This window comes from Bos taurus, chromosome 26 (assembly GCF_002263795.3).
Source record: "Bos taurus isolate L1 Dominette 01449 registration number 42190680 breed Hereford chromosome 26, ARS-UCD2.0, whole genome shotgun sequence".
Classification (NCBI taxonomy): domain Eukaryota; kingdom Metazoa; phylum Chordata; class Mammalia; order Artiodactyla; family Bovidae; genus Bos; species Bos taurus.
In genome coordinates, this window is record NC_037353.1 from 22277298 (window position 1) to 22300279 (window position 22982).

Here is a 22982-nt window from a genome sequence, read left to right on the forward strand (position 1 = left end):
CAGACAAAACTTGCCAATGGCACTTCCAGTATGATTGTGCCCAAGCAACGGAAACTCTCAGCAAGCTATGAGAAGGAAAAGGAACTGTGTGTCAAATATTTTGAGCAGTGGTCAGAATCCGATCAAGTGGAATTTGTGGAACATCTTATATCCCAAATGTGTCATTACCAACATGGGCACATAAACTCATATCTTAAACCTATGTTGCAGAGGGATTTCATAACTGCTCTGCCAGGTATGTGTACAGGTGTTTGTAAGGCGTTAATTTGCCTGAAAGATATGTTACACTAGTAATCATACTGAATCTTCAGTTCTGTTTCTCTTTAAAAAATCTTTGTTGGCTTGATTTTTATGAACTATTTTAATCATACCTTCTTGGGATATAAGTACAAAAAAATCCAAGTCTGTAAAGAGACTCCTTTTCCCCCTCTCTTCTCCCTGTCTCTATTCACCCTATTTTTACTCACATGTAGGTTTAAATAACATCTTTTCTGAGGTGTTATCTGGTTTGAGATGTGTCTTTTATAGTGTCTTAGTTTTAAGGTATGTTAACATATTTGAATTTCTTTGGGAATTTATCAATAGAATATTTACTTTGCATGAATGAATAAGAAGCATTTTTTATTGAATATTTTAGAAAGAAGTGTATCTCAGGAGCCTTGTTGTGATATTAAGTATGTAAATTCCAGGCTTTACAATCTCACTGCTCAGTAACTAAATAGCTGTTATAAACTATTGCATATTTTTTATTGTATGTTTTTTAAAATGTATTTGTGCATACACACACACACACACACACACACTTTTGAGAGTGCTGTGGTTGTTTCACTGAATGCTTAATGGTGATTTGGGATACTCCGTAGGCATCAGTATTTGGGGAAAATGATGTATCAGGAAAATACAAGATTCTCACCCATGTTAAAAGTCTGGTTTTTTTAAAAAGTAGTACAAAAATGAGTGAATTTCTAAAATATAGTCTATCTTTTTTTTTTTCAGTAGTTTCCTGATTGTAGCACTTACCAGAAATTTATAAAATTCAAAAATGTTCAAAATGTAAAAACATTTTCCAGAACCCTGCCATTCAGAGAGAACTACTAGTGTGTTCTTAATATTTTTCCTAGGTGTATATATTTCCCTCATAAGTGTTTGCAACATTTTTATTCTTACTATATCCTCTTACTGTGTTTTCCTAAGTGTTGGTTCTTTTAAAAAACAATTTTTTATAGTATTGTATATTATTTATGATGGTTGAAACACATATTATTTAAACCCTTTATTGAACAGTTCAGTTCAGTCACTCAGTCGTGTCCAACTCTTTGCGACCCCATGAACTGCAGCACGCCACCAACTCCCAGAGTCCGCCCAAACCCATGTCCGTTGAGTTGGTGATGCCATCCAACCATCTCATCCTCTGTCGTCCCCTTCTTCTGCCCTCAATCCTTCCCAGCATCAGGGTCTTTTCCAATGAGTCAGCTCTTTGCATCAGGTGGCCAAAGTATTGGAGTATCAGCTTCAACATCAGTCCTTCCAATGAACACCCAGGACTGGTCTCCTTTAGGATGGACTGGTTGGATCTCCTTGCAGTCCAAGGGACTCTCAAGAGTCTTCTCCAACACCACAGTTCAAATGCATCATTCTTCTGCACTCAGCTTTCTTTATAGTCCAACTTTCACATCCAGACATGACCACTGGAAAAACCATAGCCTTGACTAGATGGACCTTTGTTGGCAAAGTAATGTCTCTACTTTTTAATATGCTGTGTAGGTTGGTCATAACTTTCCTTCCAAGGAGTAAGCATCTTTTAATTTCATGGCTGCAGTCACCATCTGCAGTGATTTTGGAGCCCAGAAAAATAAAGTCAGCTACTGTTATCACTGTTTCCCCATCTATTTGCCATGAAATGATGGGACCGGATGCCCTGATCCTAGTTTTCTGAATGTTGAGCTTTAAGCCAACTTTTTCACTCTCCTCTTTCACTTTCATCAAGAGGCTTTTTAGTTCTTCTTCACTTTCTGCCATAAGAGTGGTGTCATCTGCATATCTGAGGTTATTGATATTTCTCCCAGCAATCTTGATTCCATCTTGTGCTTCATCCAGCCCAGCGTTTCTCATGATGTACTCTGCATAGAAGTTAAATAAGCAGGGTGACAATGTACAGCCTTGAAATACTCCTTTTCCAATTTGGAACCAGTGTGTTGTTCCATGTCCAGTTCTGTTACTTCCTGAACTGCATACAGATTTCTCAAGAGGCAGGTCAGGTGGTCTGGTATTCCCATCTCTTTCAGAATTTTCCACAGTTTATAGTGATCCACACAGTCGAAGGCTTTGGCATAGTCAATAAAGCAGAAATAGATGTTTTTCTGGAACTCTCTTGCTTTTTCCATGATCCAGCGGATGTTGGCAATTTGATCTCTGGTTCTTCTGCCTTTTCTAAAACCAGCTTGAACATCTGGAATTTCACGGTTCACGTATTGCTGAAGCCTGGCTTGGAGAATTTTGAGCGTTACTTTACTAGCGTGTGAGATGAGTGCAATTGTGCGGTAGTTTGAGCATTCTTTGGGATTGGAATGAAAATTGACCTTTTCCAGTCCTGTGGCCACTGCTGAGTTTTCCAAATTTGCTGGCATATTGAGTGCAGCACTTTCACAGCATCATCTTTCAGGATTTGAAATAGCTCAACTGCAATTCCATCACCTCCACTAGCTTTGTTCGTAGTGATGCTTTCTAAGGCCCACTTGACTTCACATTCCAGGATGTCTGGCTCTAGGTGAGTGATCACACCATCATGATTATCCGGGTCATGAAGATCTTTTTTGTACAGTTCTTTTTATTCTTGCCACCTCTCCTTAATATCTTCTGCTTCTTTTAGGTCCCTACCATTTCTGTTCTTTATTGAGCATACAGTGTTCCCTTGGCATCTCTAACTTTCTTGAAGAGATATCTAGTCTTTCCCATTCTGTTGTTTTCCTCTATTTCTTTGCATTGATCGCTGAGGAAGGCTTTCTTATCTCTCCTTGCTATTCTTTGCAACTCTGCATTCAAATGGGTATATCTTTCCTTTTCTCCCTTGCTTTTTGCTTCTCTTCTTTTCACAGCTATTTGTAAGGCCTCCTCAGACAGCCATTTTGCTTTTTTGCATTTCTTTTTATTGGGAATGGTCTTGATTCCTGTCTCCTGTACAGTGTCACGAACCTCCGTCCATAGTTCATCAGGCACTCTGTCTATCAGATCTAGTCCCTTAAATCTATTTCTCACTTCCACTGTATAGTCATAAGGGATCTGATTTAGATCATACCTGAATGGTCTAGTGGTTTTCTCTACTTTCTTCATTTTCAGTCTGAATTTGGCAATAAGGCGTTCATGATCTGAGCCACAGTCAGCTCCTGGTCTTGTTTTTGCTGACTGTATGGAGACTGCTCTATACAGTCTCCATCTTTGGCTGCAAAGAATATAATCAATCTGATTTTGGAGCATTTAGGTAGTTTAAAATGTTTTTTCCATTATAAACTATGCTGTGGTGGTATTCTTGCCTGGAGAATCCCAGGGACAGAGGAGCCTGGTGGGCTGCCATCTGTGGGGTCGCACAGAGTTGGACACGACTGAAGCGACTTAGCAGCAGCAGCAGCAGCAGTGGACATTCTTATTCATCTTTTGGGCATCCTAGGAAAAAAAATACCACAAGTGGGATTCCTATGTTAAAGAATTACGAACATTTTTAAGGCTTCTAATACATGTGCTAAACTGTCCTCTAAGAAAACTATACCAACTTAAACCCTCCCTCAAAGCATTTTACCACTTTTTTTAATCTTTGCCAATTATATCTTTTTAAAAATTTGTTTTTCCAAAATTGGAATTTAAATTGCCCTTTAAAACAAAAGAAATGCCTATTTATATCTTTGAAATAAACATTTTTAAGCTGAATTTGTATTTACATCTTTTGTTAAATAGAATAGATTTCTGCCCATTCTTCACTCATTGGATTTTATTTTAGCCATAGGCAAGCAGTTTTCTTTGTGCAATCTGTGTGTACCTCATTATTGTGCTCTCCCCAATCACTGAGACATGTTACAATCTCTAGCATATACCACTAAGAATTGAGCAGGAGATGATTAGACTTGTGTATTCTTTGCCTAATACTGATCTCTGATGTATATCTGCTGACCACTTTATAAGATACTAAATCATCAGTCTAATGCTTTATGGCCACTTTAACTTATGAACCTACACCATCTGGCTACATTTAGTAAACCAAACTACTTCAAAAAATGCCTGTAATCCATTAATGTAATGGGTTTGTTTGGAGTGTTAGGTGAAATTACTTCCAAAGACTTATTATAGGGACATAGTGAAAGATCAGGAGCAATTTGATGCTAGCCACTAAAAACACAGGAATGCATTTTGGGAACTTCTGATAGTATAGAAAGTTCAGTATAAAGATGGAGAAATTGAACCATTACTGTACTTTGTATGACAAACTAATTATTATATCTTTAATTGGCTTATAGTCATGTTTCTTTAATAAGAATTAGGTGATGAATGCCTCCATCTGCTTGTGCTTAAATATGAACATGTGATGCCAGCCAAACAAGATCCATTTAATGCTTTCTTTTCCAAATCTGTTGAAGAATGTGACTGACATCCATATAATTTTTATAATTAAAATAATGTTTAAGCACATTTAGATTGTTGCTAATGGCGTCCAAATGTATCTTTGTATGATTCAGGGGAAAGAAACAAAATGAAATGTGATATTATCTCTCTTGCTTGTTAAGTTTGTGCCTAAGGTAATCAGAGTATCAAGGAATCTTTCTGCACTATTTAAGTCTTTAGCAAATCTCTGATACGTTACCTGTAAAGAGAAATGACTTTGAATATTTTTTGTCTCACTGTGAATTAGAACAGCAGCCAAAAGGTCTGTTAATATGAACATCCTATTTTATGGGATCTGTTCCTCTGAGGCCCCAGTACAGATTTGGGTGATAGAGAATTTTAATTGGGAAGCCCACCCAGTTTACACAATCCAAGATCTACTTACCCTGTTTTTCTCTGTATATCCTACAAAAATAGTCTCTGAAATTCTAAGTTGTCTATTGGTCTGGGGTTTGTTTTGTTTTGTTTTTTTTCATTTTTGGCCAACTGTCATTTAGGCTTTATAGCCACAACTGTTCTCAAATATACTTTTTTAAACATCTAAAATTAAACTCGAACTTGAATATACCTCTCAGTCCTTCCTCTTGGGATGTTCCTATACCAACCTATATTTTCTTTTTCTCTCCTTTCTGCATGCCCAGAATTCTATAGTCCAGAACATTCTGACTTAGTGCCTCTCCCACAGTACATTTAAAGGATATTTCTTTTACCGAACAGCTTTGGAACTGCAGCAGTAATAGAAACAGAATGAGAAATGGACCTAATATAAAGAATTGGGGTAGAGATGGGGGGGTCTGAATCACAGAGTTTGAGATGCCATCCATAGAACATCCCCTAGTGCTGAAATCCATATAGATAGATGTGAATTGTTTTCTGGAATCCTTTTTATTTTTAATGTCTTGGGGGGTTTGCTGGTTGTTAGTTTTCACTTCCTTATCTAAAGGAAGATGGAAAATACTGTTCATTTCTGTAACCTTATAGAAAAATTATTGACACTCATTTTAGCCAAGTCTGTTTGAAAAAGAAACTGGACCACACTAGGGACAGTGATGTGCCTTCATAGCAGAATAAATGCTGTTCCTGTTTAAAGGACTTTCTGTTAAAAAAAAAATCATTCACCACCATCCATGTCTTTTTTTTTTTTTTCTTTGCCTCCTCTCCCCACCAAAAGCTCGGGGTTTAGATCACATTGCTGAGAACATCCTGTCATACTTGGATGCCAGATCACTATGTGCTGCTGAACTTGTGTGCAAAGAATGGTACCGAGTGACGTCTGATGGCATGTTATGGAAGAAGCTCATTGAAAGAATGGTCAGGACAGATTCTCTGTGGAGAGGCCTGGCAGAACGAAGAGGCTGGTGAGCCTTTTAACATTCTAACTCTTTAGAGAGCTGCAGGATCTGGCCTTTCACTCTCTGGAATGCAGTATTATTGGGAACCAGCAAGACCACTTATCTTTTGATACACTAATTTTGCTCTTTTATAGCAAAAAGTGTTAAATAGTTGTTCATGTACTTGGCAGTTTTTCTTCTGACCACTCACTCATAAGTGATACCAGTTCAGTTCAGTTTAGTTGCTCAGTCGTGTCCGACTCTTTGCGACCCCATGAATCTCAGCACGTCAGGCCTCCCTGTCCATCACCAACTCCCAGAGTTCACTCAGAGTCACATCCATCGAGTCAGTGATGCCATCCAGCCATCTCATCCTCTGTCGTCCCCTTCTCCTCCTGCCCCCAATCCCTCCCAGCATCAGAGTCTTTTCCAATGAGTCACCTCTTTGCATGAGGTGGCCAAAGTACTGGAGTTTCAGCTTTAGCATCATTCCTTCCAAAGAAATCCCAGGGCTGATCTCCTTCAGAATGGACTGGTTGGATCTCCTTGCATAAGTGATATAATAATGTGTTAATGCTGCTTTGCAAACAACGATTAAAAAAAAATACTACCAGCCCTCCTTTTTGACTATTTTCTTTTTCAGATTTTTTTGTCTTGAGCCTTAGCCTGTGGTGTTCTATCAACTTTTTAATCAAAATTATTTTTATGCCCAACTAGAATAAGAACTCAAGCCTTCAGAAAGAGAAGAAATTGGAATTTAGTATAAATCATTGTTTCTTTTTAAGACTCTTAAATTTTCTCAAGATTTTTTTACTGCTTAATCCTGAATCCTGTAAGACATTATGTAGTTACCAGCCTGAGAGCAACAGAATTCACCAGTTTTGTTCTTATTCTTTTAATGTAATAGTACCATTTCTTTAGAACATCTGGAAGAGGTCTTCTATATATAATTTTCTCTTGGATGATTCTCTATAATGTCATTTTTAAAAAGTTGGGTGTGAATACTTCATAAATAAAATAAAGGTGGTGACATATTAAATATTTTAGTTGATAGTGATGCACCAGCAGGCATGTGTATGCTCAGTGATATCCTGAGCAATTAATTTCATGAATCATTTTTCTTGGATCATGAAGAGATACAGAACAGTTAAGAATGGAGGATCAGCTTTTCTTAACAATTTTTCATAAAAGCATAGTTGGCTCCCTTTTTTTGCATCTTTTAAATTCATTAATGTACAATAAATATAATGACCTCCAAATATTATACCAAGTAATTCAAGGGATTTCTGTTATTCTGGCTATTAGAAGGTCTTTAAAATTTCTCCCAAATTCAGTTAAATTAGGAAGCAAATACCAGGGAATTTTTGGCTATAAAAAATTGCATAAATGAAAATATATTATTATTTCTTCTTCCAAGTATGTTTCCCTTACTTTCACTAATTTCACTGTATGGAAGAATGGAAACCTGATCTTTGATAACTTATTTCATACTTTGGAAATAAACTATATTGTATAATAAAGTAAAAGATTATATAGATATATGGAATTCAAAGTCCATCATTTTCTTAAGCATGTTAGGACTAGCCTTAGAAATAGAGGAGGCAGTTGCTTGCTTGGGAAAATTTTAGGGCAGCTAGGAATATTCCTCTACCCTTCGGGGGGGGGGCGGGAAGAAAAGAAAATCTTCTCCAAATAACTCCTGACCCAAAATTTCACTTGTAGAGATGCATTCTCATAGCTTATAAAGGTTTTGTTCCCTGTTAAAATGTACTTTGTTCCCATTTGGACTGTAAATGACAATAAACCTTTATCAGATGTTGGGACTTTACAGTCTCTTTTTGAAGGCAGGGAGAGTAAGAAGTAGATGGGCAAATCTTGACAGATATGTATGAAAATACCAAAGATAAAAGGCTCCAGAATTATGCTTAGGGTTAATTAAACCCTAAAAGAGGGTTTAAATCCTTAAAGAGGGTTAAAGATCTCTTGTATTAGTTACACAGAAGAAAAAAAAAAGATCACCGAACAGGTGGCTTCTTGGCCTTTTAAAAGGATATGTGAAGGTATAGCTGAGAAATAATTTAGGATCAGCACTAATTATCACTCTTTCTCCTATTTCTTCAACTACAGAAACCCATTCCTGCTCTTTTGAGTATCCTTTAGAGTTCTGACTGTATTCCTTTGTCTTTGGCCATATATATCACCTTAGCTTGATACAGATCCCTGAGATTTCAAATATTTGTTCACCCCATGAAGACTGCCTTTATTATCCCCTTGACAGTATGTGGCTGCTTATGTTTACGTGTTGCCTTTCTTCCTGTGTTAGTAGTTCTTCCTCACTTTAGAAAACAATAGTCTGTAATCACTTTTTCATTTTTCTCTTGCAAGTTGTCTTACTAAGTCTCCTTTGTCAATAAAGCCTTTCTGTTATACTGCCTCTCCCCAAATGCTGTCTTTGAGAACTTCTTCCATTTCCTTCAACCAAAAATAAATAAATACAGTTTTCTAAAAAAGCTTTGAGTTTAATTTCCACTCTACAGTTGTATTTTATATCTAGATGAATTTGACAGTCTGCCCCTAGGACATGAACTCTTATTTTCTCTCTTGAATAATACTGAAGATGCTCTCTCCGCTTAGTAATGGTAACTCTTAAAGTGTAATAAAAGACCACTTGGGATAAGTCCATTTTCTTAATCAGCAGATCACATTTTATGATAGCATTCTGAATTTAATATTTAGCATTTATCATGTCCTCACACTCTTAAAAGTACTAGGCATTTCACATAGAAGTGGTCCCTGTTGTCAGAGAGCTTCCATCGTGAAAGGTTTTGACTTATAAAATAGATACAGACTGAAAAACCAGTTTTCAACACTTAGCCATCCTTTTTTGTAGCACCTTTAACTTGAAGAAATTCAGATGCTTTAGCATGGCAAGATAAATACTGTGGGATAGAAAATGAAATCAGAGGTTTACATGATTTCTCTTTCCTTAGAATGTAGAGATAGTTTCATTGTATATGAAAAAAAAAATCCTGGGGTCCCTGTGTGCAATTGCTAGAGGTTAAAAAGAGGATAAGAATGAGGAATGGTGAGCTTTGAGAGACAATACAGTAGTTAAGAGTGTGACCTCTGAAGTCAGACTTAGATTCAAACCCTAGGTCTTCTCACTAGCTGTGTGACCTTGGACAAGTTGCTTAGCTTCCCTGACATTTGATTTCTTCGCCTGCCAAATGAATATAGTTATTCCTAACCTCATTAAAGGATGTCAACATTGAAACTATTAAATTTAATTATTAACCAGATCTTTTGGGGGAGCGGGGGGGCCTTGCTATCGTGGCTTATGGGATCTTAGTTCCCTGTCCAGGGATTGAACCTGGGCCTCTGGCAGTGGAAGCACTGAGTCCTAACCACTAGACCACCAAGGAGTTCCCTAATAACCAGATTTAGGACCTCTTCATTGAAAATTTGTTTGCCTACAATGTATTTATAGAATAATTATTGTTTAGAAAACTGTATCTTTAAGCCTGAATTATTCCCAAATGTGTCTTGTTTGTCCCTTTCTTTGTGTTGGTGTATCATGCTTCTTGCTCCTATTATAGTCCCTTTAAAAAGACAGTTATTTTAGCCTCTCTGCTGTGGATTTCCCTTTCTGTATCAACACAGAAGTCAGAGCCAGCTACCTTCCTGATAGGAAATTTTCTCAACTAATTTTCAAGGTGTATAATAGGAAGAGGGCAGGGGAGAAGTGCTCCTGGAGACATTGAACAATTAATTATATTGTAATGGAGCTATAGAGGGAGGCGTGGATGACTGGCCCAGAGAAAACATGATTTCTCTGGTGCCAGGATTACACTCAGAGGCATTTCTGCCTGTCTCCACTTTGCAAGGCACAGTGCCAGTGAGAACAGCAGTTAGTACACCCATAGTGGGGTTTACTAGCTTCCACACCGTGTTTGGTGGGTTCTTAACTTCAGGATGAGGAATTAAATTTTTTACCCAGCAGGAAGTGATTGCCATTTACTGATTTTTTTTTTGTAGTAAAGATCTAGCTTGGGATATGAGTATTCCAGAGATGTGCTGTCATAAGGAAGGAGATCCTAACAAATGTTGCTCACTGGAGTCAAGGAAAGGCAATAAAATCCATGTATGTATGTACATAGCCAGGAACACACCTGTGAAAGTCGATTTTATGCCTTAGATTTGACAGCACAGTGCTGTCAGGCATTTCTTTTATTTTTTTTTTTCTGCTTTCGTACTTGCTGCTGGACACTCCTGTGATCCCTTTGTTTTCTGTTGAAATTGCTCCTTTTAAAACATACCAGCAGCCTGGGTGCCTGAGTCGCCAATACACCTTTCCACATATAACTGGAGACTGGTAAAAGTTAACTCTGTGACAGAGGCATTCCTGCTGCCCACAATGCTAGGCTCCACTACACTGGCACAGCTTTACTCAATGAAGGGAAGTCTGTGGGGCATGTGCCTAGTTCAGAGTTTGTAGTTATCACCACTAACAAAATTTTCATAAGGTAAGGCCAATAAGTCTGTCTCTGCAGAGGTCTGTTAGTCAGTTAGTCAGAATTGTGACTATACACATTCCATTTGTCTATTGACATAATATTCCTGAAGGCCTGACACTTTGATGTCCTACACTAGAAATCATCATGTTTTACTCAAAAGCAAATCAGTGTTGGCAGAATTCATTTAGCCCAGAAAGTTGCTTGTTAACATGGGAGCAACTTTCAGGAAGTTGCTCCTGAAATCAGGTTTAACTTCGCACTTCTCTAGGCTAGTTATGGAGATTATATGGAATGGTAATTGTGAAAATGCTTTGAAGAAATAGGAGGTTCCTTGTAAATGTATTGGGGGGGTTGGATATGATTTTTACTGAGAAATATTTGTTATTTTTTAGGGGACAGTATTTGTTCAAAAACAAACCTCCTGATGGAAATGCGCCTCCCAACTCTTTTTATAGAGCACTTTATCCTAAAATTATACAAGACATTGAGGTAAGAATCTGTATATTTGGGTATTTGCCAAAAACTAGAGAATCATCAACATTCTTCAGTAACAGCATTGTTACAACAAATCCATTAGGGTTTATTGATGTGGGTTAAAAATCAATTTCTTTACAAGTGAATAGGGTAGGTAAAATATAGTAAATAACCAGGCAAAGAAATTTAAAGCTTTTGAAAATTGTTTATTGATAGATAAATAGGTAAGAGAGAAAATATGATAACAGAAGTGGAAATGTTTAAAAGTTGCACTTATAAACCATTATTCAAATATCTTCTGAATTGAGTCTCTGTGGAAGTTCACTGGTAGAAATGCCACCTCAGATGTAAGATGAGCACTGAGTAGGTAACCTCATGTGGTTCATAGCTTCCCCTCTGTTGGTGAACAGTCTCTCTCCAGAAGGTTTATTATTTAGTCGAACGAGTTACATACAGGAGAGTTCTAGGAAATAAATCTTTAATTACTTTGCAAATGAAAAAATGTTTTAAAACATTAAATAGAAGCTTTTTTTAAAAATGCCTTAAGTTCTGTATATCCAGTAAAGCACTGAGCATTTGTCATTGGTTGCCATGAAAATCAGAAAAGAGTTTAGTTCTAGTCCTTTCCTAATTACTACTTCTTTACCATTCCTTCTTCTCAGACAATAGAATCTAATTGGAGATGTGGAAGACATAGCTTACAGAGAATCCACTGCCGAAGTGAAACAAGCAAAGGAGTTTACTGTTTACAGTATGATGATCAGAAGATAGTAAGCGGCCTTCGAGACAACACAATCAAGGTGAGGTCTCTTCAGTTATGGGGAGGTAGCTGAAGGGGTAAGGATGACCACAGTGTAAAGCAACCCAAAGCAAAAACTCTAAACGATATTTCCAGAAAGTGAAAGTTTTAGATTGTTTCTAGTCCGAAAGCCAAAATCATTTCCTTAAGAGAAAAATGCCTGCTTCTCCCCAGAAGCTCATACATATGGATAGTGCTAGGGTTAAATTCTCTCCTTGAAGTGCACTGAATGGGCTGTTACTCTTTTGGGCCCTCACATAATTATAGGCCAACCCTGTTCCTGAATGAAAAGGATCAAGTCTGCATTATACTGAAGCCACATATGTAGAAGTGTTTAGCTCTACCTGCAGAAAAGAGTGCATTCCACACTACTCTGGGCTTTGATTCTTTGGGGGAATCAAATACATAATAGGGCCTGCAAGTCTCTGCACCACCCCATTATCATGGTGATCAAAAGGATCTTGTTTGCCATCCTAGATCTGGGATAAAAGCACACTGGAATGCAAGCGGATTCTCACAGGCCACACAGGTTCTGTCCTGTGTCTCCAGTATGACGAGAGAGTGATCATAACTGGGTCGTCGGATTCCACGGTCAGGTAGAAACTTTCAAATGATCTTTTGAACTCTGAAATATCAGATTCACTCTGTTCTGCCTTAGATAGTGATTTTGTTTGTATCTGCATGAACACAATTATGAAACTTCATAACCAAAGAAGAATAAGCAATCAGCTCCCCCCATCACTGTGTCAGTCTAGAACTGGAAGACTTGATTTAGGAATGGTTATGGTAAGTTTACATTTTTGTACATTTAAGAAACTACATATTCTGTTTTAGTTTGGGGGAATTATGTATTATAGAAACTTGGTAAACTTTGCATTTTTTACAAAAACTACCTCACAGGGGAATGACATGAATGGAATGAAGCCTTCCTTTCAGGTGGTTATAACTGTAGTACAGGCATGCATTATCTCCTTTAAAATGTATACAGGTGAGCAATACTTTCTCTTGCCAGCCCCTCCCCTGCTGTCCCTGCAGTTTTTAATTGCAAGCTTCACTCTGGGAGGGGCCTTCAATTTCCAGAGGCGTTAGTGATTTGATGACACAGCCATTATGCTGCTGGAGTCCAGTGTAGCTTGAGTTCTGGGTACCAGCAGAACTGCTGGAAACCTCTGTTAGGAATTTTGCCTTGAGCTAAAGGATTTAGCAAACATAATGCATCAAAAGTAACTTTAAAAAAATAGGGAGAAAAAAAGCAGTTAACTGCATTGTTAGATTCTCTGAAGTTAAATGTTTACCATTCCGAATTATCCTCTGTGAATAGAAAAGGCTATTCGTGTTTTCTTGTCTTTTGACTTAAAGACATAGCAAATTCAGTTCATAGAGTTATCAGCATTTAACATTTATTGGTGCTTGTGGAGTGCCTCAAGGAAGCTTAAAGATTGTAGAGGCTAATATCGTTTATTGGACAAGGGAAAAAATTATTTTTAAAGAGAGAGGGTTAAATTGGAAAAAAATAAAATGTGTTGTAAAAAAACAAAGTAAGTATACAAAATGAGTGATGAAAGTAAAATACACCTTCACAAAAATTTCTCAAGCTATCTAAGGGTCCTGCACTCTGCTGTGAAGCCCGTATTTATATTGAGGTGGCTGGTCTTGATCCCTACACTCATTCAGAGCACAGAAATCGGGCCTTATGTTTAGAGTCGAGGTAATTTTACGCCTTGATCTGTGTGGTGAATACTAAGGCCCAAGATCATCAAGCTCAAATCCACAGTACTAAGTCAGTCTATTACAGAAGATTCTTGGCCTGAATCAGTTCTAGGACCCGAGGGCTATCTGTGGGACCACCAACGCTGCAGTTATTAGCAAAATTCCCACCGGTTTAAAATGTATCAGATTAAATGTCAGAAGGTTTATGATAATCTTGCAGTTTGGGACCAATTTGCTGGTGATGGTCGCTGCACCCTCATTTCAGCACCCTGCAACTAGCCCAGATTTCAAGTTCTGTGTCTTAAGGATGGCATACTGGCAGTATCCCATCCCCTTCCTCTTCCCGCTTTCCCAGTCCAGTCCTCTAACTACCACTTCCCCATGGCCCATCAGTAGACTTTACCTCAGCTCAACTTTAGAGCTACAAAAGGAGAGTAAGGTATACCATTAACTGTGAGAAATAGGGTGGAAGGGGTGGGCAGTGAGGTAATCCAGTACTTAAAATGGATTGTAGCATGAATTTCACCACAATCTCAGATAACCGTAATATTTTTGTTCCAGGGTGTGGGATGTAAATACAGGTGAAATGCTGAACACATTGATTCACCATTGTGAAGCAGTTCTGCACTTGCGTTTCAATAATGGCATGATGGTGACCTGCTCCAAAGACCGTTCCATTGCAGTATGGGATATGGCCTCCCCAACTGACATCACCCTTCGCAGGGTGCTTGTCGGACACCGAGCTGCAGTCAATGTTGTAGACTTTGATGATAAGTACATCGTTTCTGCATCTGGGGATAGGACTATAAAGGTAATGAGGCATTTTTCAGTAAGTCCCCACCTTAGAATAGGGGAGTTCATATGGATATCTTCTCAAGGACAATTTTATATTTAACCCTCACTGTAGAATACTTAATATTTATTTAAATCAGATACTAGTTTATGTAATGAATGAGATAGATCATGTGACAATTTGGGTTAGGTTTTTATTCCTGTAAATAATGGTGAGTATGAAAAAGGCAGGGGTAATTTTAGGTTCAAGATTTGTCTGCAAGGCGAGACTAACCCCATAAGAGTACATCAATCTGAGGATTTCTCATATGATAGCAACCAGCTACAAATTAGCCCTATATTACTGTGAATTAAACTTGTCATTTGGGGTTTGATTTGGATTGGTTTAAGACGTTGAATTTCCCCTACTAGTTCAGTCCCATTTCCTGCTTCCCTAAAACTGCAGTTGCCATAGATTTTACTAATAAAAGCACCAAATCAACAGCCAATGCCATTTCTGTTTCAGGTGTGGAACACAAGTACTTGTGAATTTGTACGGACCTTAAACGGACACAAACGTGGAATTGCCTGTTTGCAGTACAGAGACAGGCTGGTCGTGAGTGGCTCATCTGACAACACAATCAGGTGAGCAGCAGGTGCCCTTGCCCAGAAGGGATCACTGTTATCCTGCCGTTTATTGTTTGTGCACAGACCAAACGAATTGTCGACTGTGTTCTGTTTATAATAAAACATTTTTTAGTTTTCTGTGGCTTCTTACAGGTTAAAAGTTTGCCCCAAGCAGAGAGACAGCACAGCAAAGTCTTTTGTTGATGTGTTTCCTTCCTGTAATAGTTTTATCACCAGATAAACCTATTTAAAATGAACTGCTTGAATGAGGAAGTGAGCGAGAAAAATAAAAATGGAAGTTGAAGGCTCTTCCCTAAATGTCTCCTGTCTGCAGTTGATAAGTGCTAATAAATAGCTAAAGGGCTTTTCTCTTTGCCAGTGTTTTAAAAAAAAGAAAAAAGATTTGTTCCCCTACTAGAAGTTGTACAATTTTGGGTTTTTTAGCATTACATAATGGGCCAGGGAGCTACCAGTCTTTGAAATTATGAACAAATTATGAAGAATCCACAAATTGAAGTACTTTTTGTTGTGTTTTCCCTTCATGAAAATGAATGATGCACAAATGCATAGAATTTGAAAGATTTATCAACCCTCTCCCCTCCTTCAAAGCAAGTACTAAAGGAATGAAAAAGCCATTGAAATAACGACAGACAGATATTGTCATATCTAAGATTAGCATTCCTAGAAATCATGTGGATTAGTCAGAAGGCATACATAATTCAAATTAGTATATAAAAATGTTTGAGAACTTACTTTGCATTTCTATTATATGAGAAAACTGTCCGGAACAGTGGGGTGAAAGCTGAGGGTGTCCTCAGTGACAGAGGTACACATATTTTGTGAGAGCAGGATGTCACCGTTCCTGCATCTCATTCTTACTCAATTGTGGTTTCCGAAAACATTATGTTTCTTGGCTTGGCCCTTTCCTTCTTAGGCAACTGTGTACATTAAATTCATCTTTTATATTCCTTGGTGACCCTGATTACAGGTTTATATGAAGCTTGATGCTTTAAAAATATTCACAACATATTTGAACTTAAATCGTACATTTTTCTGCTTATATGGCAGAAAGTAAATAAATTACACTGAAAGTAATACATTTGTATATGAGTGTTGATTGGTTTTTATATTTTGGATATTTTAAAAGACATATGATATATGTTATAACATTCCAAGCTTAGAAAAGAATGCATGGAAATTCACTCAACTCAATGTTCTCTTTCAGATTATGGGACATAGAATGTGGTGCATGCTTACGAGTGTTAGAAGGCCATGAGGAATTGGTGCGCTGTATTCGATTTGATAACAAGAGGATAGTCAGTGGAGCCTATGATGGGTGAGCGTGCTGACAGGGTTTTTAAAAGTTCTCTTAATCCCCCCTGCCTTAGAATGTTAAACATAGCTTTTCCTTGTCTCCATAAGATTATAGATATCACAGAAAGAATCTGATACAGTATTCTTGTGTCTAATCCATATATTCACATCTCTTTTGTTCACCCTTTTCCAAATAATCTTCCAGTCATTTAATTATACTTGTTTGCTCATGATTTTCATTAGTATTTTGGATTTTTGTTCATATATTTATTTTTTCCCTATAAAGCAGAGAACTGGATAAACCCTAGTATATCAGGATATGGATATAAAATAGTGACTTGTTAATAAAATTGAAATGTTGGAGGATAGTATCTTTGGAGGGGGCTTAGTATGGGAGGGTCTTGTCTTCACTGTTGGCATTTCAGTCACAGTGCGTTAAATAATCTTTACTTTCCTTCAGTCTACTTTCCAGTGGTTACAGACTCCGTTCATGTTGTGGATGGATCCCACATCCAGTGACGCTAATAAGCACATCGTATATTCTTACAAGAGTGAACTCGCTTATGAAATTCTCTCTGCCATTTCTTCTCATCAGGGTGCCTGATGTGGAGGACAGGAAGGCCATAGTTCAAATATTGGCAACTTTTTAAAAATATGAGAAACTAACTTACAACTTTTTCTTAGTTTACGAGCTGGCTGTACTTGATTCATTAAGACAACTCAAGCAGCAGTAAGTGTTAACAGACCCATTTCCTCTGCTTTGAGTCACCCATCACTGTCAGACCCTTGGGAAGTTGTTGGGGGTATGACGACATGTTTCAGCTAAGTCCAAGGTTGTATTTTTCTTACTGCCCTGGTTTTGATCTGTACCCTTTTCTTGGGTTTTGTCTGTTACTTACCTTGAGGAGACAGGACATACAATTGATTCATAGAAGGGCTAAACTTTTCTTATTTAAATATTGTTTTTATAAACTCAGAGTCTTACATGGACCCCAGTCCTCTGATATGTGTGACCTGCGCCACTGTCAGAATTGACCAGAAAAAAAATGCCTTAGAGTTACAGGTTTCTAGGTCTAAGTGATCTCATCTACCATTAAGAGTTCTAATATATAAGAACCCCTTTTGACCCCAACATATGGTGTGACTTCACTGTTCACTCTCTTCAGTTTGTTTAAAGCTAACCTATTTCTTGTTTTTAGGTTAATCACATACATTTTCCCCTTTTAAGACTAATAACCTCTACCCAAGGATGAATACATGAACTGAGTCTCCAAATCAAAAACGTTTTTATATATCTTGTGAGCTGCATTTATCATAAAACTATCTACACCATATATATTTATTACCGTGACTTCTTGCTATTTTTCTTGTGTCCCCTTAATTTTGCTTTTTACTAAGATTTTGGTCCCCTTTTTGATCTTTAGAAAAATTAAAGTGTGGGATCTTGTAGCTGCCTTGGACCCTCGTGCGCCTGCAGGAACTCTTTGTCTACGGACCCTTGTGGTAAGAGCCTTATTGTTTAGAGGGGTTTGAGGAGCAGGAAGGGGAAGAAATTAACATTGATGTGCTGTGGAATACAGATCTGGATTTGATAGTTAGAACCTCACAAAGTCTACTACTAAGTGGAAAGGCAACCAGTACTTGACAATAAAATATGTTTATATAGCTGCCTTTCATCCAAAAGTGCTTTAGAGACTGTATATGGAGAAGAATGTGGCAGCTGTTCAACAGCTGCACAGCAACTCTACACAACAGTTTAGTACAGGAAGTGAATAAGAATTCTGTATCCACTAGAAACAGTAGGGGGTACTTGGGGAGAGAGAACATAATGACTCAAATTGGAACCTGTCCAGAATCTGAGGACCTGCACACCTGTGCCTGCAAAAAGTGCCACGGGAGCCTGCATGAACCCCCTGCTCCGCCCCTGAGTTCGCTTCCTATTTAAGGAATGCTGCCTCCAGCAATTCGAATCCTGTCTCTTTTATTCTGTTATACCCCGTGGCCCAAACATCTTGACATTTGGGGAAAGACATGACTTAGAAGGAAGAATGTCATCTCGAAAGCACCAAATTCTTTATCATGGTGTTAGCCAAAGGCCCAGATCAGAAAATGGCCCAAAGGTTTGAAAGCTGCTTCCATGACAGAAAGGTAGGTGGGGTATCATGGAGGACAGAATCTTCTGCACAACTCAGGAAAAGATGAGAGCAAGGATTTGAAGCCTATCCTGAATCCTGCCTCTCAGCACTTTAGGCAGCCTCTGCTCTGGAGAAGAGAGCTGTACTTTTGTCTTCCTTGTTGGATGTAAAGCTCATTCTTTTAGCTCTAGACCTGTTTTACCTGCATGTTTCACACACGGTTTTTTTTAATGTATATGTTCACTCATTTGATTTTTGAACTATAATTTACATACGGGAAAATTTGTTCCTTTTTTCATGTACTTCTATATATTTTGCATAGAAATTTGCAGTTTTGTAAACCCCACACTCAAGATATAGAACAGTTTCATCACCTTAAAAATGATACCCCTTCATATTAATCCCCTCTCCTCAACCCCTAGCTACTGTCCCTGTAGTTTTGCTGTTTTATAAGTGTCATATAAAATTATATTAATGTAGCTTTTGAAAAAACTTCTATTTATATTTAATCTTGGCTGTGCTGGGTCTTCACTGCTGCGTGGGCTTTTTCTCTAGTTGCAGCGAGTGGGGCTGCTCTCCAGTTGCGGTGCTCAGGCTTCTCATTGCTGTGGATTCTCTTGTGTGGAGCATGGACTCTAGGCAGATGGGCTTCAGTAGTCGCCATGCGCAGGTTCAGTAGTTGCGGATCCCAGGCCCTAGGGCACAGACTCAGTGGCTGCAGCACACAGGCTTAGTAGCTCCACCGCAGGTAGGATCTCCTAGACCAGGGATCAAACCCATGTCTCCTACATTGGCAGGTGGATTCTTTCCTGCTGAGCTACCAGGGAAGCCCATATTTATGTAGCTTTTTGCATTTTTCTTTTTTTTTTTCACTTCTTTTGAGATTGATTCACATTGTTGCATGTGCTAATACTTTGTTCCTTTTTATTGCTGAGTGGTATTCCCTTGTGTAGATGAACCAGTTTCTTTCTTCATTTACCAGTTTAAGGACATTTTTGGAATGTTTTCAGTCTTTGTGATACCAAAAACATCCCAATATAGGCTTTTGTGTGTACATTTTTTTCTTTCATTTCTCTTGGGTGAATACCTAGAAGTATGATTTCTGAATATACATTGAAATTTAAAAGGAACTACCAAGCTATTTCCCAAAGTAGCACTTGGGGAGTTTGCAAATGTAAACCCATTTCACATTTCCACTAACAATGTGTGAATGTCCTATTTTTCCACATCCCTGACAGGACTTGGTTTTATCTGTTTTTAAAAACATTACAGCTACTTGGGTGGGTATGTAGTTTTAATTTGAATTTCTGTGATACCTAATGGTATAGAACATCATTTCCTGTGCTTATCTTCTTTTGAAGTGTCTTCAAATCTCATCCTCATTTATTTATTGAATTGTCTGTTTTTTTTAATAGATTAATTGTGATATAATTGACATACAATAACATGGACATATTTAAAGTAAAATGCAACTTAATAAATTTTGACATATATACAAAACAGCGACATCATGCCAACCAAAGAGTGACTATATCCTCATGCCCACAATTACATAGTAATCCCTCCTTCCCTTAACAACACTGAATCTTCTTCTAAATAAAGACCACTTATTTAGGCCTTTTTAAATTTCTCAGCAATGTTTTATAGCTTTCAATGTAAAGGTTTTATATGTCTTCTGTCATATTTATCCATAAGTATTTCTTATTTTTAATGCTATTATAAATTATATTTAAGATTTTTCATTTCTGGATTGTTCATTGCAAGATATATAGATACACTTCTTTTCCAATCTGCATACTTTTCATTTTTCTTTTTTATTTTGTTGTACTGACCATCAGTACAGTGCTCAAAACAGCTGGTAAGAATGGATATCCTTATTGGTCTTTTACCATTTTATATAGATACATGTTAGCTAGGATTAGGAGATTCCTTTCAGTTCCTAGAATAGAGAGCTTTTATTAGGAGTGGATAGGGTTTAGTTAAATGCTCTTATCTGCATCTATCAAGTTGGTCAGTGTGGTTTTCACCTTTATTCTGTTAATTGTTATGTTTTTTAATACATTGAGTTTTGAATATTAAACTGTACAGATCCCATAGACATTAAAAGGATTATAATAAAGGAATGCTATGAACAATTCTGTGCCTTCCAAACTGATAACCCAGATGAAATGGACCAATCCCTTGACAGATACAATATTCCACAACTTAGAAAGAAATAAACATTCTGAATAGACCTAACCTTATTAAAGAAATAGAATAAATAATTAATAACTGTCCAAAACAGGAAGCACCAAGCCCATATGGGCTCACTGATGAATTCTACCAAATGTTTAAGGAAGAAATTATACCAATGCTCTATCCTTTCCTCCAGAAGATAAAAGCAGTGTGAATATTTCCTACCTAATTATGTGAGGCTGGCATTACACTAATCCTGAAACCAAACAAAGATAAGAAAACTACAGATATGTCTACCAATATGTCTTATGAACACAGATGATCATGTATCTAATGAGCTCATTTACATCTTGTAAAGAATGTAAAATAGTGCAGCCTCAATGGAAAACAGTATGTGTATGTATGCTTAGTGGCTCAGTCGTGTCCGACTCTTTGTGACCCCATGGACTATATAGCTCACCAGGCTCCTCTGTCCATGGGCTTCTCCAGGCAGGAATACTGGAGTGGGTAGCCATTCCCTTCTCCAGGGGATCTTCCCAACCCAGGGATCGAACCTGGGTCTCTTGCATTGCAGGCAGATTCTTTACTATTTGAGCCACCAGGGAAGCCCAGTTCCTGTGTGTGTGTGTATGTGTATATATATAGAGAGAGAGAGAGAGAGGAGAGAGAATAGAATAGAATAGAATATTATCCAGGCTTAAAAGAAAGGAAATGCTGTCACACACTACAACATAGATGAAACTTGACATTATTTAAGTGAAACAGGTTTATACCTGCTTTTTAGAACCAGTTGTTAGATTTTCATGAATTCTGCAAGCTGGTTGAACTCAGATGGATAGCTTGAAATTGGCTAGGATAGAAATTTTTAAACTATAAAATGTGGAAATGCTTTTACAAATTGGGGATAGTTAATTGATAAATATATACCAGCACAGTACTGCTTATTGCTCATCAGCCCTTGGCCTATGATTGTAATAGAATCCTAGAGATACATAGAAGAGGATAAAGCCTGAGAGGTACTGAGGAATGTTCTCATTGAGGCTAAGTCTAGGAGAGTTAGCAATGAGAAACTCGTGTACTGTTTGACATGTGTCAGCTCTGGGGAATATTACTTTGACTGTATATGAAATCAACTACCCATTATTTGGCTTTTATATCCTGCCTTTAATCCAGATTAAGATTTTTATCTGTATTCTTGAAATGGTCAAGAAGACTATCAGCTTTAGCCTTTCCATAGAGTCCTTTTGACATGTTGCTGAATTTGTGTTCTTTTGATTTTGAATAGTTCAAAAGTTCTGTTTCTGCTTCTTTAGGAGCATTCTGGAAGAGTTTTCCGACTCCAGTTTGATGAATTCCAGATTGTCAGTAGTTCACATGATGACACAATCCTCATCTGGGACTTCCTAAATGATCCAGCTGCCCAAGCTGAACCCCCCCGCTCCCCTTCTCGAACATACACCTATATCTCCAGATAAATACTCATACACTGACCTCAGACTCACCCAGGTATGAAAAAGAATTGTGTACATAGCACTGAGGGTAAGCGATGGAACACTGGTGGTAAGGTATTGTGAGTTCATGGAGCCTTCTCATGCCCTTTATAACTCCAAGTCCTGTGATACAGAAACTGACACCACGAGACAGGGCTGGGCTGCACCCTGGATGCTGCCCTTGACTGAGGTAACCAGCCTCAGTCCTTAGATAATTCTTGAGCTAGGTCTCGATGATCCTTGTGTAGTAGAACTAATATTCCTGCCTCAGTCACCTAGTCGGATTGTTAAGGAAATGAGATTTAAATCAGTTTCAAAACTAAGAGCATTGACCCCAAAGCCTGTGGCTTTGTAATTCCCAGATCAAACTAGTACCTACAATGGAGACCCTTTAACCCAAGTAGATAATCTGATGTTGGAAAGAAAAAAATCTCTTGGCAAAATAGCACACAAGGCTGCCTTCTCATAGCTCTTGTCAGTATCATTTGATTATAAAAGGTAGCTTTTCTCTGTCCCCCTTATCTGCATTCCCTGCCCCCTCCAACTGTTTTTTGACCTTGGAAGTAGCTCGAGTTGGTGAGAACTCTGATACCCTCCCACTCAAATCTCCATCCTGTCTCTAGGGCAGAAGAAGATCCTAATATTCATCTTAACCTATATCCCTGGGATACTCAGATCATACCTGATGGTCCTGAGCAGATCAGATATAGGTCAACACTGGTTTGGAAAAACTGTACTAGCTACTGGGAAATATTGCCATTATTGTGATTTCTCATTTCCTATACTTGCCTCTGTTCTTGTGGCAGGAGCACACATTCAGTACACTCTTCTGCATATCTTTCTGCAGTGGTTCTTCTGAATAGGGTGTTGTTGGGCAAGCTTCAGCACTCACTTCTCTCACAGAGGATGTGCTGCTTCCTCAGCCAAGGCACAGAGACAGGCTTGGTGAGAATCCTAGCCATGTGCCCTTGGGCAAACAACTTCCCCGAGCC

General features: G+C 38.0%; 1 protein-coding gene across 14 annotated transcripts in view; it reads left to right on the top strand.

Annotated features, from left to right (window-relative positions):
• The window catches only part of BTRC (beta-transducin repeat containing E3 ubiquitin protein ligase), a 175721-nt gene that overhangs the window by 147199 nt on the left and 5540 nt on the right, over window positions 1-22982 (top strand). For all 14 annotated transcript variants that reach the window (XM_005225560.5, XM_005225561.4, XM_005225565.4 and 11 more), the window contains 10 exon segments: window positions 4-235; window positions 5822-6008; window positions 10888-10984; window positions 11632-11769; window positions 12246-12364; window positions 14040-14289; window positions 14776-14894; window positions 16102-16212; window positions 17615-17693; window positions 21814-22006. In XM_005225560.5, coding sequence (XP_005225617.4) covers window positions 4-235; window positions 5822-6008; window positions 10888-10984; window positions 11632-11769; window positions 12246-12364; window positions 14040-14289; window positions 14776-14894; window positions 16102-16212; window positions 17615-17693; window positions 21814-21975 — 1494 coding nt within the window. In that variant the 3' untranslated portion in view covers window positions 21976-22006.